General features: G+C 44.1%; 1 protein-coding gene across 8 annotated transcripts in view; it reads left to right on the forward strand.

Moving 5' to 3' along the window:
• ODF2L (outer dense fiber of sperm tails 2 like) overlaps window positions 1–24,325 on the forward strand; it is a 192,372-nt gene that overhangs the window by 140,200 nt on the left and 27,847 nt on the right. For 7 of the 8 annotated variants that reach the window (XM_029617769.1, XM_029617772.1, XM_029617771.1 and 4 more), the window contains 3 exons: window positions 5,572–5,730; window positions 14,603–14,688; window positions 20,622–20,784. In XM_029617769.1, coding sequence (XP_029473629.1) covers window positions 5,572–5,730; window positions 14,603–14,688; window positions 20,622–20,784 — 408 coding nt within the window. The remainder of the gene's footprint in view (window positions 1–5,571; window positions 5,731–14,602; window positions 14,689–20,621; window positions 20,785–24,325) is intronic. The other variant, XM_029617770.1, reaches the window with a different exon arrangement.

Here is a 24,325-nt window from a genome sequence, read left to right on the forward strand (position 1 = left end):
TTTATTTGGGGACAGATTACGAGAGACTGTATCCCAACTGAAGGAGCAAACTGTGGCGGTCTCTTCACGTATGACGTCGATGGAACAATCTTCCTCGGAGATTCAACCCGGCTTATAAAAAGTCTTTCTACCAGAGATGTCATACAGACCGTTCAACCCCTATAGGGTACCCCCCTACCAAACTCAGGCAACAACTGCAACAAACCCAAGTGAGGGGATGTACAAGAACTCAACAACCACAAAAGCAACAGCAGGGCACAACCAGAAACCTCAACAGAATTTTTGAAGACGGCTTGGCTACAGCCTTTGTTGGTTATAGGCAGCAGGATATCCTCCTTTTACCAAACCTGGTCCTCTATCACATCAGATTATTGGGTTCTCAGTGTGGTACAGAAGGGTTACGAACCGAATTTCCGATTAACCCCACAACTGCTTCATCTCGCGCCATCTTTTTGAAACCAAAATAGCCATGCTCTTCCTCACCATGAGATTCAATTGCTTCTCAAACAGCATGCGATCCAACCATTACCTTGATATCAATACAATTGAAAATTTTATTCCCAATACTTCCTCATCCCAAAGAGGGGGGGGAGGCCTCTAGCCCCCAACAAATTTATTCGGAAAGAGAAATTCAAGATGACATCTCTCAAAACCATTCTACCATTCCTACAACGTGACTGAATGTTCTCTTTAGATCTCAAGGATGCATATGCCCATATCTGCATGCATCCATCTTCGTGGATTTACCTTTGTTTTCAGGTGAACAAAAAACATTACCAATACAAGGTGTTTCCGTTTGAACTATCATCAGCACCCCAAGTTTTCACGAAATGCCTTGCCATTGCTGTGGCCCACCTATACAGGAAAGGGATAAAGATATTCCCCTATTTGGATGATTGGTGTCTAGTTTCCTCACACTCCAGAACACTCCAATCACACCTAAAGCAGACCATAACCTGCTTAGAAAATCTAGGATTCATAATCAACTACGACAAATCCAACCAAGTCCCAACCCAAGTCCTTCATTTCATTGGAGTGGTGATAAACACAAAGCTCTTGTTGTGTTTGTGGCATTGTGGACCCTTGGTCACTGTGGAGATGACTCCGCCCACAGGGAGGAGCCCCGTGGGAACCACAATGATAGGCTGAACGCAGTTAGCAGTCACAGTATGGCTAGAGGCTTTTATTGTACTGCTTGTAGATAGATGGTATTTTAGCCAAAAAAAATCCTTCAAAAATTGGAAGAAGGATCCATCTGAAGAAATAGGAAAAAGCATAAGCATTGTCAAGTTAAGTATAAAACATTGATAAGACAGGCAAAGAGAGAATTTGAAATGAAATTGGCCAAAGAGGCAAAAACTCATAAAAACTTTTAAAAATATATCAGAAGCAAGAAACCTCTGAGAGAGTCGGTTGGACCGTTAGATGACCAAGGGGTAAAGGGGCTCTTAGGGAAGATAAAGCCATTGCAGAAAGACTAAATGTATTCTTTGCTTCTGTGTTTACTAATGAGGATGTTGGGGAGATAGCAGTTTCGGAGATGGTTTTCAAGGGTGATGAGTCAGATGAACTGAACCAAATCACTGTGAACTTGGAAGATCTAGTAGGCCAGATTGACAAACTAAAGAGTAAAATCACCTGGACCAGATGGTATGCATCCCAGGGTTCTGAAGGAACTCAAAAATGAAATTTCAGATCTATTAGTTAAAATTTGTAACATTATTAAAATCATCCATTGTACCTGAAGACTGGAGAGTGGCCAATGTAACCCCAATATTTAAAAAGGGCTCCAGGGGTGATCCAGGAAAGTACAGACCAGTGAGCCTGACTTCAATGCCAGGAAAAAAGTGGAAACTATTCTAAAGATCAAAATCACAGAACATATAGAAAGACATGGTTTATCCAAGGGAAAAGTCTTGCCTCAGAAGTCTGCTTCATTTTTTTGAAGGGTTTAATAAAACATATAGATAAAGGTGAACCAGTAGATGAAGTGTATTTGGATTTTCAGAAGACGTTTGACAAAGTCCCTCATGAGAGGCTTCTAAGAAAACGAAAAAGTCATGGGATAGGAGGCGATGATGTTTCATGGTTTACAAACTGGTTAAAAGACAGGAAACAGAGAGTAGAATTAAATGGTCAATTTTCTCAGTGGAAAAGGGTAAACAGTGGAGTGCCTCAGGGATCTGTACTTGGACTGGAGCTTTTCAATATATTTATAAATGATCTGGAAAGGGATAAGATGAGTGAGGTTATCAAATTTGCAGATGATATAAAATTATTCAGAGTAGTTAAATCACAAGTGGATTGTGATAAATTGCAGGAAGACCTTGCAAGACTGGAAGATTGAGCATCCAAATGGCAGATGAAATTTAATGTGGACAAGTGCAATGTCCACATTATGCATATAGAGAAAATGTGCAATGTCCACATAAGTGCATATAGAGAAAAATAACCCATGCAGAAGTTACACAATGTTAGGTTCCTTATTAGGAGTTACCACCCAGGGAAAAAATCTAGGTATCATAGTGGGTAATACATTGAAATTGTCAGCTCAGTGTGCTGCAACAGTCAAAACAGCAAACAGAATGTTAGGAATTATTAGGAAGGAAATGGTGAATAAAACAGAAAAGGTCATAATGCCTCTGTATCGCTCCATGGTGAGACTGCACCTTGAGTACTGTGTACAGTTCTGGTCACCGCATCTCAAAAAAGATATAGTTGCATTGGAGAAGATACAGGAAGGGCAACCAAAATGATAAAGGGGATGGAACAGCTCCCCTATGAGGAAAGGCTAAAGAGGTTAGGGCTGTTCAGCTTGGAGAAGAGACAGCTGAGGGGAGATATGATAGAGGTGTTTAAAATCATGAGAGATCTAGAACGGGTAGATGTAAATCGGTTATTTTCACTTTCGGATAATAGAAGGACTAGGGGACACTCCATGAATTTAGTAAGTAGCACATTTAAAACTAATCGGAGAAAATTCTTCAACGTACAATTAAGCTCTGGAATTTGTTGCCAGAGGATGTGGTTAGTGCAGTTAGTGTAGCTGGGTTTAAAAAAGGTTTGGAGAAGTTTTGGAGAAGTCCATTAACTGCTATTAATCAAGTTGATGCAGGGAATGGCCTCTGCTACTACTGGCATCAGTAGCATGGGATCTTCTTAGTGTTTGGGTACTTGCCAGGTTCTTGGAGCCTGGTTTGGCCACTGTTGGAAACAGGATGCTGGGCTTGATGCCCCTTGATCTGACCCAGTATGGCAATTTCTTATGTTCTTAAAAGAGCCCTGGCTTATTACATACAGAGGATTCAATCCCCTAAACGTCATTCTCAACTCTTTGTCTCTTTCAATCCGAATGCGCCAGGCTTACCGGTTGCCAAAAGAACATTAGCAAACTGGTTACCCCAATGTATTCATTGCTGCTACTCAACTCATCGGGATCAACTTCCAGATGGAGTAAGAGAGCAGCAGCTCAGAGTCAAAGGGGCTTCTATAGCTCACTTTCAAGATGTACCAGTTCTGGACATATGTAAAGCAGCTACTTGGTTGTCTCTTCATACCTTCACATCCCATTATTGCCTCCAACAACAGACAAGATCAGCTGCAGTGATGGGTGAGGCAATGTTGCAGTATGCTACTTGCACGTAGAGCTGTCCACCAATGAGAAGGGTTTTTTACACTTGAAGTCTCTTAACCCATACCAGAGACAAAAGATCACCTCCACGGACATATTGTTAAAGATGTGGTCAAAAGACCATTAGCTGGGGACTCCCAGCCAGCATGGATAATTCAGCCTGCTTATCAACGGGGGAAAAAGCAAGTTTGCTTACTGTAAACTGTGTTTTCCGTAGATAGCAGGATGAATTAGCCATGCGATCCCGCCTTTCTCCCTGAACAGCCCTTTACTCCATCTATTTTTGCTTGTGTTTCTTCTCTGTTCGCTGCTCGTACATGCTTTTCTATCAACTGAGCAAGTTGGGTAATCGTGCGGGAACAACTGAGCAGGTGCAGAGAGAAAAGCTCTGTATCTGTGGAGAGAGTTTTCTGCCTTGGGCCACCAGGGGGACGTTCCAGGCAGCATGGCTAATTCATCCTACTATCTACAGAAAAGACCGTTTATGGTAAGCAAACTTGCTTATCTTCCATTCTTGTTTTTCTCCCCGTTTCTCCTCTCTCTTCTAGCCTTTCTGACCTGGTGTAGGCATTGCCTACCAATAAACTTTAAAAAAAAAAGTTAAAGCATCAGAGAGATTAAGAGAACTGACTGGAGAAGGGTCAGTTCGGACCTCTATTAGGGTTCTGGGCCCTGTTTCAGCATGTTTTCAGCTGCAGTTGGAATGGTGGCCATTTTGGAGCTATGAGGGGTCCATGGAAAATCTCAGGCCTGCTTGTTTGAGGGACAGTTGCCTTTGCCTGTTTCTGCATCAAGCCTGTCTGGGAGGACTCCAGGCACTCACCCCCTGGTTTCTTCATCTTCAGCTTGTCTCTTTTCTCCAAAATTTGTATTATTGCACCAGGTCTTCTATTTAAAGCAAGCTGCTGGTGTGGGTGCCTCCGTGCCCCTTGGTACTTCCCAAGAGCAGGGAAGCTTAATGATGGCAAGGAAACTTGTGAGAAGACTGGGAGCTGGAGGAAGAAAGGTTCTTTGGGGTTGAGGGGTGGGCAGGTTCAGGGCGTTGGGGAGGGGGGCAGCCTGATTTCATTTTGAAGACTGAACTAGGAAAGAGGGTGGGAGGGCCTGACCTGCAGACCCGGTAACATATTTATCACATTTAGGAGGGCTTTCAGGGTGGAGAATGCAAGATCCAGCTGGACCTTTTAGAAAATTTGTGGGGGAGGGAGGGAACGAATCAAAATACAAGCTGACTGTACTTTTTTTTTTTTTTTAATTTTTTTTTTTTACATTTTACAGTGATAGTTAACTAGATAACTTGCTATTTAACCAGATATTTTTAAAGATATCTAGCCACAAAAGGCCAAATAACTTAAAAACCTGATTGATTATATTCAAACATATCCAGTTAGGTTTTTATTTATCTGGTTACATGAAGCTGGATAACTTTAGGCAAGTATTTTCAGCAGGACATTTATCCTGCTGAATATCTAGACAAGTTATCTGGCTAACTTTAACTGGATAACTTATCCACTCACAGGCTTACTGAATATGGACCTCTTTGTTTTTGTACATATATTTTAAAAGGTATAGCAATCAGGCACAAGGTTTGGGATGATTTTCAGTTATTTATGTGTAAGAATTGATAGGAAATAGGATGTCATTGTCTAATGATTATAGCTTCTGAATGAATCATCCTAAGATTCATAGAATCAGAATATTTAAAAATGATTTTTAACCAACTCATAGATCTCATTTTTTTAATAAAATAACTTAACAGCAGAGACTTTTGTTAAAGCATAGAGCTAGATCCTAGGGTATTGACGTAATTATTTTTGTTTAAGTAGCACTGTGGAGTACTTAGAGTACTTTTAATGGATTACACTTATTTAAAGTCTATGAAAGACAATGACATTTCAATTTATACATTTGCCCCTACTTTTCTTAATACTGCCACACAGGTGGAGGCCCAGATGGAGGCTTACTTAACGGAGCTGGAACATGTTGGTGGCTTGTTGAGAACAGCAGAACAGAGATTGCAGGAGTGTCAGAAAAACCTCTTGATTGGTAAAAGGAAATATGCAGTGCAGTCCAAAACCATTAGGAAACTCCAGGCTAAGGTGCCTAGATTACAATTTGCATGACTGCAATATATAAGTACAAGCCGTAAAGCCCGTTAAAACGGGCTACATCCCTCTGTCTCTCACCTCCCCCTCATTCTCTCTCCCCTCACTCTTCACCACCCCCCTCCCCCACCCACTCCTCTCCACCCTCCCTCTCCTCTCACTCAGTCCCCCCTCTCCCTCACTCCCTCCCACTCAGTCCCCCCTCTCCCTCCCTCCCACTCACTCACTCAGTCCCCCTCTCCCTCCCTCCCTCCCACTCACTCAGTCCCCCTCTCCCTCCCACTCACTCAGTCCCCCCTCTCCCTCCCTCCCTCCCTTCACCCACCTCCATTTCCTCCCGGCGCCGTAAGCGCGACTTCCCGCAACCCTCACCCGGCTCCATTAACTCCTCCCGCTCCTGCCGGCAGATCTCGGGGGGGTCACTCCCGCGCGCGCGGCAGTGAACCCCCCCGAGATCTGCCGGCAGATCTGGGGAGGAGAAGTAGCGGCACCGCGCGCGCGCGGTGCCGCTACTTCTCCTCCCGCTCCTGCCGGCAGATCTCGGTGGGGGGGCGCGGGAGTGACACCCCCCCCCCCCCGAGATCAGCCGGCAGATCTCGGTGGGGGGGGCGTGGGAGTGACACCCCCCCCCCCCGAGATCTGCCGGCAGATCTGGGGAGGAGAAGCAGCGGCACCGCGCGCAGCGCGCGGCGCCGCTGCTTCTCCTCCCGCTCCTGCGGCCCCACCGCCATTTTTTTTTTCTGATCGACATCCTTGCCCGCACATGCGCAGTAGAGCGCAGCTCTACTGCGCATTTGCGGGCCGTCGGTCACAGGCCATTTATAAGGTAGATTAGGGAGGCTTTAATACAGCTCTTCCAGCTGAGGGTATTCGTATACTTTTTCATCAGTGTTTTTTTGCTTTACCCATAGTGGATAGAAAATAGGAGTCTAATATTCAATTAGCTATGTAGTGGGCAAGTTATCTGACTAACCTTAGCCAGATAACTTGTCCTGAATATTCAACAGGATAAATGTCCCACTGAATATACTTGCTTAAAGTTATCTGGTTACATGTAACTGGCTAACTTTAAAATCTAACCAGCTATGTTTGAATATAGCTAGATAGTTTTAATGTTATCCAGCTTTGTGTGGCTGGATAATTTTCTACTTAATCATAGTTTACACTTCCAGCATTGCCTTTCACAAGCAGCGCTGGAGCTGCCAGGAACAGGTGATTGATTTTAGATTAGATTTATTTAGATTTTTATATTCCACTTTTCAAAGCAGATTATATTCAGGTATTGTAGGTAGTTCCCTATCTCCAGAGGGCTTAAAATATAATTTTGTACCTCAGTCGATGGAGGATTAAGTGACTTACCCAAGATCATATGAAGCGACAGTGGGCGCTACTCTAACCACTACTAGACTACTCCCATCCCTCTCTCTCAGCAAGAATGGGGTTTTGTCATCAAGGAGCGTGGAATGAGTGAGTCTGGGGGTGGGGAAGGTGATCCGTGTTCTATGGTGATTCCAGGAAGGTTTTGAAAGACCGGGCAGCGGGGGTGGTTCATGCTTCAGTAAACAGTATTGAGCATATAGAAACTGCAGAAAATGAAGAAAGGCTCGTACAGCATACATTGGGGTCTACAGTTAACCAGGCATCTAAAGGACAAGAGCTACCCCCATGTACTATCAACTGATAAGCAGAATTAGGTTCAGTATTAGCATTTTAATGTTTGCAATCGAGCCAGGGGCACATTGGTTTGTTTTTTTTTTGGGGGGGGGATGGGGAAATGACAGCTCTACTTAACCAGATATCTTTGAAAATATCTGGTTAAGTAGAAAGTTATCTGGCCACAGAAAACCAGATAACTTTAGACCTGCTTCAGAGGTGGCTTAAAGTTATCTCGCTAATATACTCAATATTCGGCTATGCTAACTGGATAATTAAACCCCTTCCTGGAACGCCCCTTTTACATCTGGCTAAATTATAGCTTGATTAGTAGTTATCCAGCTATAATTTAGCTGGATAAATGGCTGAATATAGCAAAACTGGCCATTTAGACAGATAACGTGAGTTATTCACCTAAATGACTTTTATATATGGACCTATAGATTTCTTGAGGCCAATATTTTAAAAACTGGATAAGTTAGGGATATTCAGCAGGATAAACATCCCGCTGAATATCCTGTTAAAACTACCCAGATAACTTTGAAACCTTACTGGCTAGGCTTGCATATCACTAGTTATGTTGCAAAGTCATCTGGATATGTATATCTGGATAACTTTGACTTAACCAGCAATATTGAAAGAAATTTGACCCTGACATGATAAGCTTTTTGGACCTTTGGGGGAGCAGCCAAAAGGCTTTTTAGATCTAAAGGTCCATACTTACTTTGAGGGGCTCGGAAGTGGGGGGGGGGGGGGGGGGGCTTCATGGATCAGTCAGCAGATCTGGCAATCTTTTCACTGGAATAGGGAGTGAAGGATCAAGAAGTGAGGCCTTTTGAGTAGCTTTTCTTTTAAGCTCTAGTTGCTGCTTAACTAGTGATATTCTTTCAATATCACATGTTAAGTTAAAGTTATCCCAGAATTTTATACGTCCTCCATTTTATACCTCCAGCTTTGCCCTGGAATGCCACTGAAATGCCCCTTACTTACTTACTCAGCTTAATTTTAGCTATATACATAGTTGGGATATTCAAAAGTCAGGATTTAGCCACATAACTTTGAATATTGACCTCCTTATTTTCCCATACTTGTTTTATAGTATTTTAGCATTTTGAGGACAATTTTCAAAGCCATTTATCTAGGTAAATTGGCCGCCTCTGCCACCAGGCGCTGTTACAGAGGGGCAGCCCACTACCATCGGGCACTTAAAGAAAACTACATCTTGTGAGAAAAAGACACAAAAAAATAGTAAAAATGAACTGAGATGTTAAAAGAGAAAATCAGCGATGTGAAGACCCGCCCCCCCCCCCCCCGACGTCATGACAACCAGCCAGCGGCGACCCGATTAACGGCGCGATTCCACCAGGCGCTGTTACAGAGGGGCAGCCCACTACCATCGGGCACTTAAAGAAAACTACATCTTGTGAGAAAAAGACACAAAAAAATAGTAAAAATGAACTGAGATGTTAAAAGAGAAAATCAGCGATGTGAAGACTCGCCCCCCCCCCCCCCCGATGTCATGACGACCAGCCAGCGGCGACCCGATTAACGTCGCGATTACACCAGGCGTCGCGTGCCGGGCGTGACAAAGGGGTTTTCCCCTTTGTGCTCCCCTTCATGCTAACCTTTGTGCTCCTTCTAATATAATTATATTTATGTTTATGTTAATAATTTAACTTTTATTAATGTTATTTAGCTTTTTGCTTTGTTTAAAATTATTTCATTATTGACGTTTAAATGTATTAGACTAAGGAATTTTACTTCCTGCTCATTCTGTTTCATTGTAAACCGGTTTGATATGCATTTTATGCAGGAAAATCGGTATAAAAAAAACTTTAAATAAATAAATAAAATAAATAAAAGTTTGTATGGGCTTCCATAGCACTCTTAGTTTTAGCTGGTTTTAAAACAGGTACTCTCCAAGGATAAGCAGGATGGTAGTCCTCAGACATGGGTGATATTATCAGATGGAGCCCCAGTCCAGAACTTTGATCTAAAAAATTCTAGAACTTTCAAACATGCCCTACTGAGCATTGCAGCTATAATCATCCCCTGCCCCCTAGAGAGAGTCCCTCAGTCTCTTTTTTTCCACGGAGCCGAGTGTGTCACAGTATTCAGCTTTACTCTCTCCTCACAGATTTTGAAAGTGATTTTTTCTAGAGCTGCAGTTGTTTTTCTTTCCTTTCCTTTATGGTAGTTTTATTTTCTTTTCCTTTTTCCTCTTCTTTCCATGGTCAGCCAGCCACATGACGGGCCTTAGTCGCTGTAGCAGTCTGGCAGAGTCTGTTACTATCCCTTATTAAATAAATACTGCACTTGCAGTTTAATATCTGTGTCCTCTGCTTGCTCTGTTTTTGTATCTCTGAAAGGTGCTGGCAAGATTGACTGAATGCAGTCCATGGGTGATCCGAGTAAGCTGCTGAACCTGGGGACTCACCCAAGTTCTACACGGGCAGGAGTTCCATGCCGTTTCAGCAATTGATCAGCATCGATGGAGGTTCAGACAGTGAAGAGATCGAGGACCATACTGTTCCTTTGGGGAGGGGAGCTCATCCTCCCCACATTCATAGGAACTAGTCTCCACGGCCAGGAGCCCTGGACAATGTAGCCTCCCCTCCTGCTTGCCTGTGATGGCAGTACAGTCTCCTTGAGAGAGAGGGTGAGCAGGAGTCTGGACAAACAGCTTGCTGCCGCACCTTCAGTGCCATGCCCAGTAATGGTTGCCCATGCACATCTCTGACCAGTACACCGTTGATCTGACATGGCAATGGCAGGACCGTGTTGGGGACCAGGTCTGCCATTGAGTGCCATGGTCACCCTGGAAGCCTTCGAGGTGCCGGAGCACCTTCAATGCCATCGAGGTGCATGACCACCCTCAATGCCATAAGGGCCTTCTGTGCTGTAGGCATCGTCTAGATGCATCGGATTGATCAAGCACCTTAGGCTTTGATGTGGCACAGTAGCGGCACCAACTTCTAGTGTCAGGGACCAGGTCTTCCATCAAGCACCATGGTACCCCTCGATGCAATTGGAGCTGCCCTTGATGCCCTCGAGGCCTTCAATGCCCTTGGGACCTTCGATATTATCAAGGAGACTGACACCCTCGATCATGTCTAAGTGCGTGCGTGGCCACCATTGATGCGATCGAGGTATGTGGCCTCGATGCTGCGGTGCCCTTGATGTCATTGAGGTGCATGGCCTCGATGCCATTGCGGTTTCAGAGCTGCCTCGATGCTCTTGATGCCATCTTGGTGCAGGGCCACCATGAAGACTATTGGGCATATTAGCCACTAATGCCATTCGTTGACGACCTTGACGAGGTTGAGCACCATTAACAAGGCACTGGGATCGCTGTTGAGAGCCATCGAGTGCCACTGAAGCACTCGAGGGCTCTCAACAGCTATTGGGCTCTCAACAGCTATTGGGCACCATGTATACTGATGATCTCGGGGGCCTGAGCTGCTGGGATCAGAGGGCATCAGAGGCCGTGCCTGAATTCATGTACAGTCAGTGCTAATGAGCACTAGTGAAGCTACTGTCAGCCATAGCCGCTGGCAAGGGACGCCATTGAGCTTGCAGGTGAGCAGAGGGGAACAGTCTATGGCGCTGCTAGTCATCGGTTCCTTTGGGCACCAGTGGGTCATGTTGGGGCTGTAGAGCCTCTGATTGCAAGCACTCCTGGCATCCTTGGTGGTGGCCCATCCATTGATGCCTTCAGGCACCGGGGTCTCTATCTGTGCCGCCAGTCTGTTGATGTTCGCGGGCACCTGTGGCATCGGGGATGGTGCTATATACCGTCAAAGTAATCAAGACACGGTCAAGCACTGTTGAAGCCCTGGGAGCAGCATTGTTTGGTGCCTTGGATGTGATCCATCGTTGAGTGTGAGAGGGCTATTGGCCCTATGAGTGCCATCACCACGGTGGGCTCCAGTGGATGCGGTCGGATGCCACAGGACACGACCGCAGAGCACTATGGGCACCATCTGTCACCATGGACTTCGCTGCTGGGGAGTACTGGGTAGTACTGGCAAGGAAAGCATTATCACACACTCTATAATTGCTTTTTGGCAGCGTGCAGCCAATAACTCTAACAGGTGGTGCTTGGTTCTTGCTATGCCGTGGGATTTTTCCCCCAAGCACGACACATGGGTTCATAGGTGGGCCACCATCCATAGGATGGTATACGATTGTATGAGTACTAGTCAGTGTACTTTTACAGTGAAGGGCTCTACTCCTTCATGGCAAGAACAACAGGTTGTGTGCTGCAGCCACAGGACTGACCAAGGACTGCATTCCTGGTCAAACCCTTAGGGGAGTAGACACCAGGAGGGTAGTGTTGGATGTCTTCTCTTTCCTCAGAAGAGGAATATGTCTTTCGACCTCTCCCAGGTCACAAATTCCAGTGTTCCTTGTCTTCATCTTCAGTTCCAGTAGTCCTTGTTTCATCTTCAGTTCCAGTGTCATTGCCTTCAGGTCTTCAGTTCTTCTTCATCTCCTTGTCTGCCCGCCTATCTTGCTCCTTGCCTTCCTGCCCTGCCTATACATCCTGCCTTCCCTTCAGACGTATACCCGTTATTGATCTCAGTCTGCCTCCTGAATATTCGGAATGCTGCCTGCCACTGACCACGGCCTGCTTCTTAATTTGCCTATACTTCCTCTACTCTGGCCCAGTGACCTCAACAGACCTCCCAACCATCTGCAGAGGTCCCCACCTAAGACTGCCAACCCCAGCATCCAAGGGCTCAACCCAAGGGGAATGTGGACTGGTATAGGCGAAGTTACAGTTTGGCCTCTGCCTCGTCCTGCTCCGCCTGTCGACGGTGGGGACCTGCAGGGGAGATGACCTTAGGCCTTACTGTTCCAGTTCCCCAATTACTACTTCCTTTGACCACAGAATTGGATTCCATTAACTTCTCCAAAACAGGCATTTGTGGATTCAGGTTCTGGTAGGAATTTTATCATGAAGGAACTCGTGGGTCAACTCCTCGTTCCCACAGTCAAAGGGACTCTCCTCTGATAATCACTTCCATCCATGGAGACCCTTTCCCTGGCCAGATCACCTTGAGTACAACACCAATGTCACTACATATGGGTCTTCTCCACCAGGAAAGAATCAGCTTCTATGTGATTCCCAGGGCCATCCATCCCATTGTTCTGGGATTACTCTGGCTTCAGGAGCATCATCCCTATTCAACTGGACTACCCTACAGTTCACTAACTGCGGCCTTGGCAACAGCCCTTCTGAAGCTTCCCCCACAACACACAAACTTCAAAGACATCTTTTCTAAGCAAAAAGCTGAGATGTTGCCCCCTCACCATTCATATGATTGTGGGATCGAGCTTCTTCCGGATACCACACCTCTATGGGGAAAGGTCTATCCCTTGTCGCTTCCCGAGACTCAAGCCATGACGAATACTTCTGGGAAAATTTAGAGCCTGGTTTCATCCGCCTTTCCTCCTCCTTGGTGGGAGCTGGGTTTTTCTTTATGGCAAAGAAGGAAAACTTCTTCAAGCTATGTCTTGATTATTGGGGCCTTAACACAAGCGCAAAAAGGACCACTACACCCTGCCATTGATATCAGAGTTCTTCGACCTCCTTCAAGACACGAAGATTTTCACCAAACCAGGGAGGGCATATAAAATGTTGGTATTTTTTAATCTCCACAAGTGTGGATACACAAATGGGTCAATCTTTAAATATCTCACATAGTTGTAAAGCACCTGGGTACTTTAAGATGCATTCTTTCAACTAATTAATATAAATTATGCATTTGCACCTGCTATTTATCTAGATAGCCGAACAGGGACAAAATAACATGTCTGTATTTTAAACTGGCATATATGTGTGCAATTTTACTCCCCCTATATATGCCATTTATTTTTAGCCAAGCAGATAGAGCCAATTTTCAGACAGGTGATTTACCTTGCTTATTCTGAATTATTAACATTTCTCTGTCGTCAAGCATGCATGAATTAGCCATTACAATACTGGTAATGTCATCTGACAGCATTGACATGTACCCAGCTCTCAGAGCTCTGAAAAACTTCACTGAGCATGTGCAGAAGTGCCCCCCTGCCCCAACACATATACACGCAGGACACCTCATGAGCCCCTCAGTCTTTCTTCATTTGAGCTACCGTATGGATGTGTCCCAGTCTCTCAGTATTGATTTTTTGGCTTTTTAGTGGCTTATCTGCCTTGTTTCTTCTGGGTTTTTGGTGCTACAGTTGCTATCCTGCACACAGCAGCTCATTACTGTCTGGTGTGCCTCTCTGTAGAACGACTCCTTGCACACGCTGACTCACTGTTTCTTCAATAACTCTAACAAGCTCCCAAACGTTGTCAGAAATAAGGATGGTAACTTTAAAACTGGTGTGGAAGCACCCATATACACATGTATAGGGGCACGTGGCCAGATGTGCTGCAATTTTATATCCTGTGCGCTGGTATGCGCACATGTTATAAAATAGGCCGAGCACATTTGAAAAGCTGCTAGTTTGTCGTCTGTTTACATCTTCACATCCCACTACTGTTTGGAATACCATGTCCCAAAGAGCAATTCTTCATAGTCTGTTCTCCAAGTAGTCCACTCTCCACTTGGTAGGACCAGATTGTCTTTAAATAAGTGTTTCTGTTATATAATCCTCACCTTGGGACTCCCCATGTATAATGACTAATTCATGCCTTCTTGTCGATGGAGAAACAACTTTCTTATTTGAAAAAAGGGTTCTCTGAGAACAACAGGGTTCATTAGCCATTCTTAATGCCCACCTGTTCCCCTGAAGAGTGTACTACCATGCTGAAACTTGACCTTTGGAAGAAACTGAGGGGCTCATGAGGCAGCATGCACCTGCAGGAACTCTCACACATGCTCAGTAACGTTTTTACAGAGAGCTGGGTCCTTGTCAATTCTGTTGGATGACATTACCCACACATAAATGCTAATTCATCCTGCTGTCTATGGAGAACCCTGTTTACAAGTAAACAAATTTGTTTTTAATGTCCTTGTGCTAAAAGTACATAATATACAAGTACTAAATCAAACTACTGAGCAAGTAACTAAAACGCTGCTTGATTTGATGGTCATTTGCAGATAGCTCTGTGAAGCAGTACAGTTGATTAGAAATGTCCACATGTTGACCCCAGTAATCTGCAACTTTTTAGCTCTTTGTGCTGTAAAATTGCAAGTTAGTAATTTCTCCTTTTTTGTAGGTTGATGCCAACAACTTGTTCTTGGATAATCAGTCTTGCCAGGAGGAAAATAATCGAATTCAGAAGAAGCTTGTAGAGCTCAACCAGTAGGTCTAACAATTGACTATCAGTCAAAAACAGTATTTGAATTCAAGAAAGTATGGGATAAATAAAGGGGATCTCTAAGGGAATGATGGGAATTATAAAGCTAAATTAATTTGGCAGATAGTTGGGCAGTATGTTTTGGGTTTTTTGCCATCATGTTTCTATGTATTTTGGAGGAAGGAGGCCAGGGATCCAGTCCATTCAGCCATTCATTTTTATAAAATAATTAGGGCTTCTATTTTCAAGTGCCTATAAATTGTACATTTAAGTGTTTATTTTTCAGCTTATTAAAGGTTCTTTGAAGGAACAGAAATGTAGTGTTTATCAGTGTTTTCACAACACAGGAACTACAGTTGGGTACCTTTTCTGATTAAATTAAATATATGCATTTATGCAGCTGAGGAATTATCAGCAAGAAAAATTCACAGGCAAGGAGCGAGGTGACAAAGTCCTAGGTGAAGTGGTGGTATTAATCCAGTAAACACCTGCTTATTTTATATTTTGCATCAGGGTTGTTTTATCAATTGTTTTCATTAAAAACATAAAACCAAAAACCCTAAAAATAATTCAAGTCTCCAGGACCCCCAATTTTTCTGGACTATAGAGAAATATTTTTCACTTTTGTTAACTAGATGGGTAGATGGATAAATCAATGGCAAGAAAGATGTTTTTATCCCAGGACAAGCAGGATGCTAGTCCTCACATATGGGTGACGTCACTGACGGAGCCCTATTGCGGGAAAACTTCTGTCAAAGTTTCTAGAAACTTTTGACTGGCACTGTGAGGCCACTGAGCATGCCCAGCATGCCATGATATTCTCTGTCACAGGGGTCTCACTCTAGTCTTCGTTTTTCCGCACTGCTATATACATCGCGGACATCGGAGGCCTCTGAGATTTACTCAGTTCTGACTGAAAAGTCATTGTTTGAAAATTTTCTCTCCCTCACGGGATCTCACTCTTTTTCTATCTCACCGGCTGGTGAGATATTTTTCAGCGTTTCTAATTCAAAACGCTAATAATTTTTTCTCTCATTCATCGACGGCTGTCGATATCACCATGGCCTCAGGCTTCAAAAAATGCCCGGCCTGTAATCGAACCATGTAGGTCACAGAACCGCATCTAGAGTGCCTCGTCTGTTTAGGTGAAAACCACGAAATTTCTTTCTGTCAGCAATGTCAGGAAATGACACCGAAAGGAAGAAAACTTTGGCAGGAAAAAATTGATCAACTTTTCACCTGCAACTTATTCCTTCACCATCTACTTCATCAAAATCTTCACCGGCGACAGTTACCAAGAAAATTCTCTTGAAAAACATCGACCGGACGGTTCTGGGGACAAAACCTCACCAACACTGTCAACGGTATCGGTGCAATCGGAGACCGAGGTAAGGCCTAAACATAAACATAGGCATCATCATGCCTCGACATCGCCGTCCGTTCCCTCCCAGGAGGAACTGACCGAAAAGCGGCTGAAACACAAACATACCTCGCCATCACCTAGGCCTCCCTCGGTGGAACCTACACCATCGCAGGTAATACTCTCTCTGCCTACACCGGTGCTGAGCATTCCCCTAGTACCACAAGACTTGACGGCATTCATCAAAGAAGCGGTACTGCAGGCAATAAAAGAAAATCTACTGGCGACTATGCGATGCCGGCGATATCGCCGATGCCAGTGACCTCCTCTCTACCTGAGACATCACCGATGCCAGTACAACTGATACTGATGACAGCTTTAGTACCGGCGACGACGCCGATGCTGGGTACACTCCCGATGCCGGGGAAATCCCTGATACCGCTCGCAGCGATGCCCCTCACAACTACAACGTCGATGCCAATGTCGATGCCTCCTCTTTTTTTCAGGATTTACATAGATTCAGATGACATCATCGGTTCCAATCTCGGTGCCTATCGTTACTGCTGCACCATCACAAAAGAAAAGTGGTTCATCAATGATACCCACTAAACAGTAGGGATGTGAATCGTGTGCCCGATCATTTTAACAATCGGGTTCGGCTGGGGGGTGGGGGAAATCTGATCGTTACGAGATGTGAATTGGAATCGGTTCCGATTCCAATTCACATCACTAATGAGGCCCACACCGATAAAAAAAAAACCCCACCCCAACCCTTTAAAATTACCCCCTTAGCCTCCCCCACTCTCCCGACCCCCCCCCTCCCAAAACTTTTTACACATACCTGGTGGTCCAGGGGGGCCACGGGACCGATCTTCCATTCCCACGCTATCAGCTGCGCTAAAAAAATGGCGCTGATGGCCCTTTGCCCTTACCATGTGACAGGGCAAAGGTAGCGCCGGCACCATTTTGAATATTGGCAATACGGCCGGAGGGCAGAAGATCGCTCCCGGACCCCCGCTGGACCCCCAGGGACTTTTGGCCAGCTTGGGGGGGTCTCCTGACCCCCACAAGACTTGCCAAAAGTCCAGCAGGGGTCCAGGAGCGACCTCCTGCACTCCGGCCATATTGCCAGTAGCCATGAGAATAACTCAATGGACTTTAAGATCACAATGGATCCAAGCCATTCAACCACTGTCCTCTCCAATCCTAGTAACCCACCAGCTACGTTCATCTCTACTTTGGTGGGCGAACAAGGACAACTTGCGCAAGGGCCTACCCTTCCAACAACCAGTCCCACAGATAACGTTAACTACAGATGCATCCACCTTGGGTTGGGGAGCTCACATAGACAATCTCCAAACCCAGGGTACCTGGACAAAACTCGAAGCAACATTTCAAATCAATTTCCTGGAACTTCGAGCTATACGTTATGCACTGCATGCATTCAAGGACTGCCTTTCACACAAGACTGTTCTTATACAAACGGACCACACAGTGGCCATGTGGTGTATCAACAAACAAGGAGGTACGAGCTCGTATCTCCTTTGTCAAGAAGCTGCACAGATTTGGGCCTGGGCCCTAACACACTCAATGTTTCTCCGGGCCACCTATCTGGCAGGCATTCACAACGTAGTGGTGGATTAACTCAGTCATCAGTTCCAACCACACGAGTGGTCCCTGGATCCCTTAATAGCGACCAGGATATTTCAACGTTGGGGGCAACCAACAATAGAACTTTTTGCGTCACACCTGAATCACAAAGTGGACAACTTCTGTTCTCTACACAAACAGAAGAACCAGCCAGCCAAGGACGCCTTTGCTCGCCCTTGGAACTCAGGCCTTCTATAAGCGTATCCTCCAATACCGCTCATAACCAAAACTCTAGTGAAGCTACAACAGGACAGGGGGACCAAGATTCTCATAGCCCATACTGGCCTCGACAAGTATGGTTTCCCATACTTCTAGACCTCTCAGTCAGAGATCCAATTCGTCTAGGAGTAGCTCCCACTCTCATAACTCAGGATCAGGGTCGGTTGCGCCATCCCAACCTTCAATCCCTATCCCTGACAGCATGGATGTTGAAAGCTTGATTTTACAACCACTCAATCTTTCAACCAATGTATCTCAAGTGCTTATAGCTTCATGTAAGCCTTCCACACGAACGAACTATTCTTTGAAATGGAAGAGATTCACTTTGTGGTGCAGACAAAAGAATATTGATCCTTTCACTTGCCCCACTACTTCTCTACTAGACTACTTATACCATCTTTCAGAATCTGGTCTTCAGACTTCATCTGTAAGAGTACATTTAAGTGCAATCTCAGCTTACCATAACAAGATGGGAGATGCACCTATATCCTCACAACCTCTCGTCAGTAGATTTATGAGAGGTTTAACTCAACTTAAACCACCAATTCGGCCATCAGTCACAGAATGGGACCTGAATCTGGTTTTAACAAGACTCATGCGTTCTCCTTTCGAACCCATAGATTCTTGTGATCTTAAATTTCTCACATGGAAGACTATCTTCCTCATAGCCATTATATCAGCTAGAAGGGTTAGTGAGTTACAAGCACTTGTCACATACTCACCCTATACAAAATTCCTACATGACAGAGTGGTTCTCCGTACACATCCAAAATTCCTTCCCAAGATAGTTACGGAATTCCACTTGAACCAATCCATAGTTTTACCCACATTCTTCCCAAGGCCACATTCTCACCAAGGAGAAAGAGCCTTACATACTTTGGACTGTAAGCAGTCCACAGGAAATCCAATCAACTTCTTGTTTCCTATGATCCAAACAAACCGGGTAAAGCAGTGGGTAAACATACTCTATCCAACTGGCTAGCAGATTGTATACAGTTTTGCTATGAAAAAGCAGGCCTTCCTCTCCAAGGGCGAGTAAAGGCACACTCAGTAAGAGCAATGTCAACCTCAGTAGCACACTATCGTTCAGTGCCAATCCTTGACATATGTAAAGCAACAACATGGAGTTCTCTTCACACCTTTGCAGCTCATTACTGTTTGGACAAACAAGGATGACAAGATTCAGCCTATGGACAATCTGTCTTAAAGAACTTGTTTCCAGTTTAATCCCAACTCCTTCTACATCCAGCCTGCTGTGATCTTTGGCTGACTCATTTTCAACAACAATATTGCACTGTTGCTTCTCTACAAAATGACTCCGCCTCTAGCTTGCTAATCACCCATATGTGAGGACTAGCATCCTGCTTGTCCTGGGATAAAGCAAAATTGCTTACCTTGTAATAGGTGTTATCACAGGACAGCAGGATGTAGTCCTCACGAAACCCACCCGCCACCCCCACGGAGTTGGGTCACATTCCTTTTATTATTTTATTTTTGCTAAAGCTTATTGCTATATATGAGACTAGAGTGAGACCCCTGTGGCAGAGAATATCATGGCATGCTGGGCATGCTCAGTGGCCTCACAGTGCCAGTCAGAAGTTTCTAGAAACTTTGACAGAAGTTTTCTCACAATAGGGATCAGTCAGTGAGGTCACCCATATGTGAAGACTACATCCTGCTGTCCTGTGATAACACCTATTACAAGGTAAGCAATTTTGCTTTATTGCTTAGCAGCCCCACGACAGTAACCCTTTGCACCATGTTAAAAGTTCCATTAATGACTAGATCTAAAATAGCTGCCCCTCTTCTCAGTTCTAGAACCAGCTTCTCCATAATGCATTTATTTATGCATCTAAAACGTAACCTCTGTAGCATGTCCTGATGAAACATTGTCATCTCCCATTATTATTATTATGTTGCCAAATGTATTTGCCTTTCTAATTTCAGCTACCATTTCAGTCTGTTTCTTCATCTACATAAAGGTACACAGCCTTGGTTCCTTAGGGCAGTAATCTGGTTTTCTGGGTAACAAAGTTTAGATATTAACTTGGTTCTCAGAAAAAAAATATGCAAATATTTGTAAAGAATATTAATTGTGGATACCCTGAAGGCTGGTTCTATTTGCAGACCTCAACCAGAGCTATGCAGCTCTTTCTGGAATAGATTGGGAGGACTTTGATTTTTCTGTGCCAGGGCCCCAAAAGTTTTTAGACAAGAATTGCATAAATAGGCGATTAAGAAGAATTCTAATCACATAATAAAGTAAATTTAAGGTTTTATTAGGTATGTGTAAATGCCCTTCATATCTCGAACTATGAATAAAACAAGGGATTGCCCATTAAAATTAAAACATGTCTCTCACCATTCATCTGTCTATCTGAGAGTTTGATTATATAGATATATATAGATAGATATAAAGAGAAAGGGGTGTTTTTCTGTATCTTAATGAATGGGGGTCATGGAGGCAAGAACAGTAATGGAGTTCAAGAAAGTATAGGATAAGCACAGTTGAGCCTTAGTTGTGAAGAAGTGAAAGGAAAGCAAGAGATCAGCTAGGGTCTATAGCATTGTACTAGGAAGAAAATTTGGCAGGTTAGATGAGCCTTAGGTTCCTTATCTGTTGTCATATTCTATTTTTGTTTTTAGTGTGTCATTTTGTTTTTAATCATTTATTCTTTGTCTAATATAATTTCATGTGTGCGACTAAAGAAAATTTGAAAAGACGGTTATGTTGAATCAAGAACTTGAAAACCAGGTTGCAAATCAAGAAAAGAATCTTCACGATAGTGGAGTGCAGCTGGAAGAGAAATCAAGAGAATGCACTGATTTAATCAGACTTCTTGAAGCTGCTGTGAAAGAAGGAAAGAAACAGGTATCTAATGTTCTCCTTCTTAGTAAACTGGATGTTTAGTTTTCTGCATTGCTTGGTAATTATTTTTTTAATAAACTAATATCAATCATTAAAAGCTGATGAAAAGTACAATAACTGTAAAAGATTAGGTTCTGCACATTATACCAAACCAACATAGTTATATAACGGCCTGTGTACTAAAGGTGTACTATTTTTAGAGATTAACATCGGCAAACTTCCAAATGTAAGGGTAATTTTATAACAGTCTGCACAAATTTGCAGATTGTTATATACTCAAGTTGCACCAATTTTCAAAGCAAACTTACTCATGTAACTTTGTTTTAAAAATTATCCATATAAAACTACCTATACAAAGCTTCACTTGCTATTTACTGCAATGAAGGTTTTCAGGGAAATTTGCACACAAATGCAAACCCTGGCCAGGCTCCACTCTCGAATGCCTCTTAAAATTATGCACATATAGGATGTGTGTGCATAATTTTACACACACATTGGCCAGGCAGTTTTCAAAAGGTCCATTTCTTTGGGTGAAGCTCTATTTTACCCACAGAAATCCCTTTGAAAATTATCCTCATAAGGGGTAATTTTGTAACATCACTCATAGAAATGTCATAAAATATGCACATACGTTACACCAATTTTCAAAGCGAACTTATGTTTTGAAAATTATCCCACCAAATCTAAGCCACATAAGTCGCACCTGCTAAAATGTCCACACATGTTTTTCACAAAAATTGACATGCATACTTTTTAAAATCTTAAGTATGCGTGTAAGTCCAAACCCCCAGGAAAGCCTCTGCTCAGTTTGGGTAAGTTTACAAGTGAACATGATAGACTCTGTTAAATTTACCCATTTATTGTGTGGACATTTTGTAAAAGTCGATTTCTGTGCATAAAACACTATCATCCTTGTCCTGGTCATCAAAAGGTGCAACATCTTCATGAGTCTATAGTAGTGAATCAGCTTTGAATAAGACAAAGCACTTCAAAATGCATTCTAGTACCTTGTTTCCCAACTTTTTCAAGTCCAAGGCACCCCTACAATAACAAAAATATTGTATGGCACACCAACCTCATGCCAAGCAGGCAATACAGTCATGGAGTATTGATATGGTCAAAAGCACTGAAGACCTCCACCAGTCCAGATTTTAAAACACAGGGAGGCAGGGGGTGAAGACACACATGAACCTGTCATAATGGACCAAGTCCCTCTATATACAAGTATAAGAGAAGAGAGAAATCAGTATGATGCAGGCAGCCAGCTCAGTTAGTTACCAGGGCTGCCGCATGTTGCTGCAAGAGCTCCTCCGCAGCTGCTGCTCCCAGGGCTCCATGCAAACTCCTCTTGTCTCACTAAGCTTGGGAATAAGACAGAGGCACGAAGCTCAGAGGGGAAAGATAAGTAGGTGCTGTATGCAAAGTGTGTACTGCACGAAGCAGGTTCCAGTTTTCCATGCCCTACCTATTGCCCAGTAATTATTACACTCCAGGGCTCATGTTGTGTTATTGTAATCCACCTAGCATGCATTGACGGAATATAAACATTTTTAAATAAATAAAATAAATGCTGTAGCTAGGAAAAAGAAGAATGCATAATTATACATGTTCTCAGAAAGGAGCCTCCTACATGTTAAGATCCATCGCTGGTGACCTTTTTTATCCCAGGACAAGCAGGATGCTAGTCCTCACAGATGAGTGACGTTACTGACAGAGCCCTATTGCGGGAAAACTTTCTGTCAAAGTTTCTAGAAACGTTTGACTGGCCCTGTGAGGCCACTGAGCATGCCCAGCATGCCATGATATTCTCTGCCACAGGGGTCTCTCTTCAGTCTTCGTTTTTCCGCGCTGCTGTAGGCATCGCGGAGCAGGAGCCGTTGCAAGTCTCTCACAACAATTTCTGACTTGAAAAGTCATAGATTTTTCAAAAATATTTTCTCCCATCGGGATCTCTTGGGGTTTTCCACCGGCTGGTGAGTACCTCTGTCTCATATTTTACTCTTAGAGTAAAATAAATTTTTCTCTCACGAATTCCCTTTTTTCTCATCGACTGCTGTCGATCCAAAATGTCCACAGGCTTCAAAAAATGCCCTAAATGTAACCAGACAATGTCCATCACCGACCCGCACCTCGAATGTGTGATGTGTTTCGGTGAAAACCCGATGTCAACACCTGCCCAAAATGCGCGGAGATGATGGTAAAAGGAAGAAAAGCTCGTCAAGAGAAAATGGAACATTTGTTCCACCTTCAACTTCTTCCATCTCCCTCGATTTCATCGAAATTGTCTCCGGCTGGAGCTACTAAACATGTCTTACTCAAAAAACATCGTCCGGGGGAATCAGGGGACCATCCTTCCCCAGCATCGTCGATGGCATCGCTGAAGTCCATCGATCAACACAAAACCTCGTCATCGACACCGACGTCCATTGACGTCAGAGTCTTCTCTTCCCCCAGAAGAATCGACTGCAAAGCGGCCACGGAACCAAGATACATCTGTTCCTTCTACGCCTGGGCCTGTTCATCAGGAATCATTGATACCAGAACCTCCAAAGGGCTCTGAGCAGGATCTGCCACCACAACCTCCGCCATCGCGTACAACTGCTCTGACTCCATCAGTTGTAACGCCGGAATTGTCTGTCCTTATCAGGCAAGCGGTCATCCAGGCTCTCCAGGAACAGCAAACAACTCCGGTGCTCCCACCGATGCCGGTGCCTACAGCACCGATGCCGGTAAACTTACCGATGCCGGTGTCGATACCGATGCCCGCACCGAGGTTGATTACTGCGTCGACATCGATTTATGCACAGATACCGACTACTTCATCGAGGCCGACCTCGGTGCCAGCACCGTTAACATCTTCGACACCATTGCTGGCACTTCCATTGACACCTGCATCGATACCAACCTCCATGCCATCGATGCAGCCGCTGTCTGAAGATCCAGAACAACATGATTTGGCATTTTTTCAACATCTCTTGAAAAGATACCAAGATGTCTTCGATACTCTTCCACCAAAAACATTAGAGGACACTTCTCCAGTAATACCCTCTGATGATCCACAGCCAGCACCTTCGGGCCTTCATCATCCACCCAGATCTTCCCCACTATCTCCATATAGGGATGATCAAAATGACTCTTGGGATGATCAACATAATGACACCTCCTCTGAGGACTTCATGTCGGAGCCTTCACCTCCAGACCAAAGGAAAAAGTCCCCACCAAAGGATTTGTCCTTTTCTACCTTCATACGAGAGATGACAGATACCATACCCTTTAAGCTGGTTGCAGAAGAAGATAAAAGGCAACAAACTTTGGAAGTACTTCAATTTGTTGACTCACCAAAACAGGTATTGGCTATTCCAATACATGAGGTACTTCTGGATCTCCAGCATCGTATCTGGGAGCACCCATGTTCTGTCTCTGCTGTCAACAAACGAGTAGACACCACATACTTAGTACAAGCTGCTCCTGGATATCAAAAACCGCAGCTACCACACCAATCTGTGGTAGTGGAATCTGCCCAGAAGAAATCCAAAAGTATTCG

The sequence above is a fragment of the Rhinatrema bivittatum genome, chromosome 10, assembly GCF_901001135.1.
Source record: "Rhinatrema bivittatum chromosome 10, aRhiBiv1.1, whole genome shotgun sequence".
In the NCBI taxonomy this organism is placed as follows: Eukaryota; Metazoa; Chordata; class Amphibia; order Gymnophiona; family Rhinatrematidae; genus Rhinatrema; species Rhinatrema bivittatum.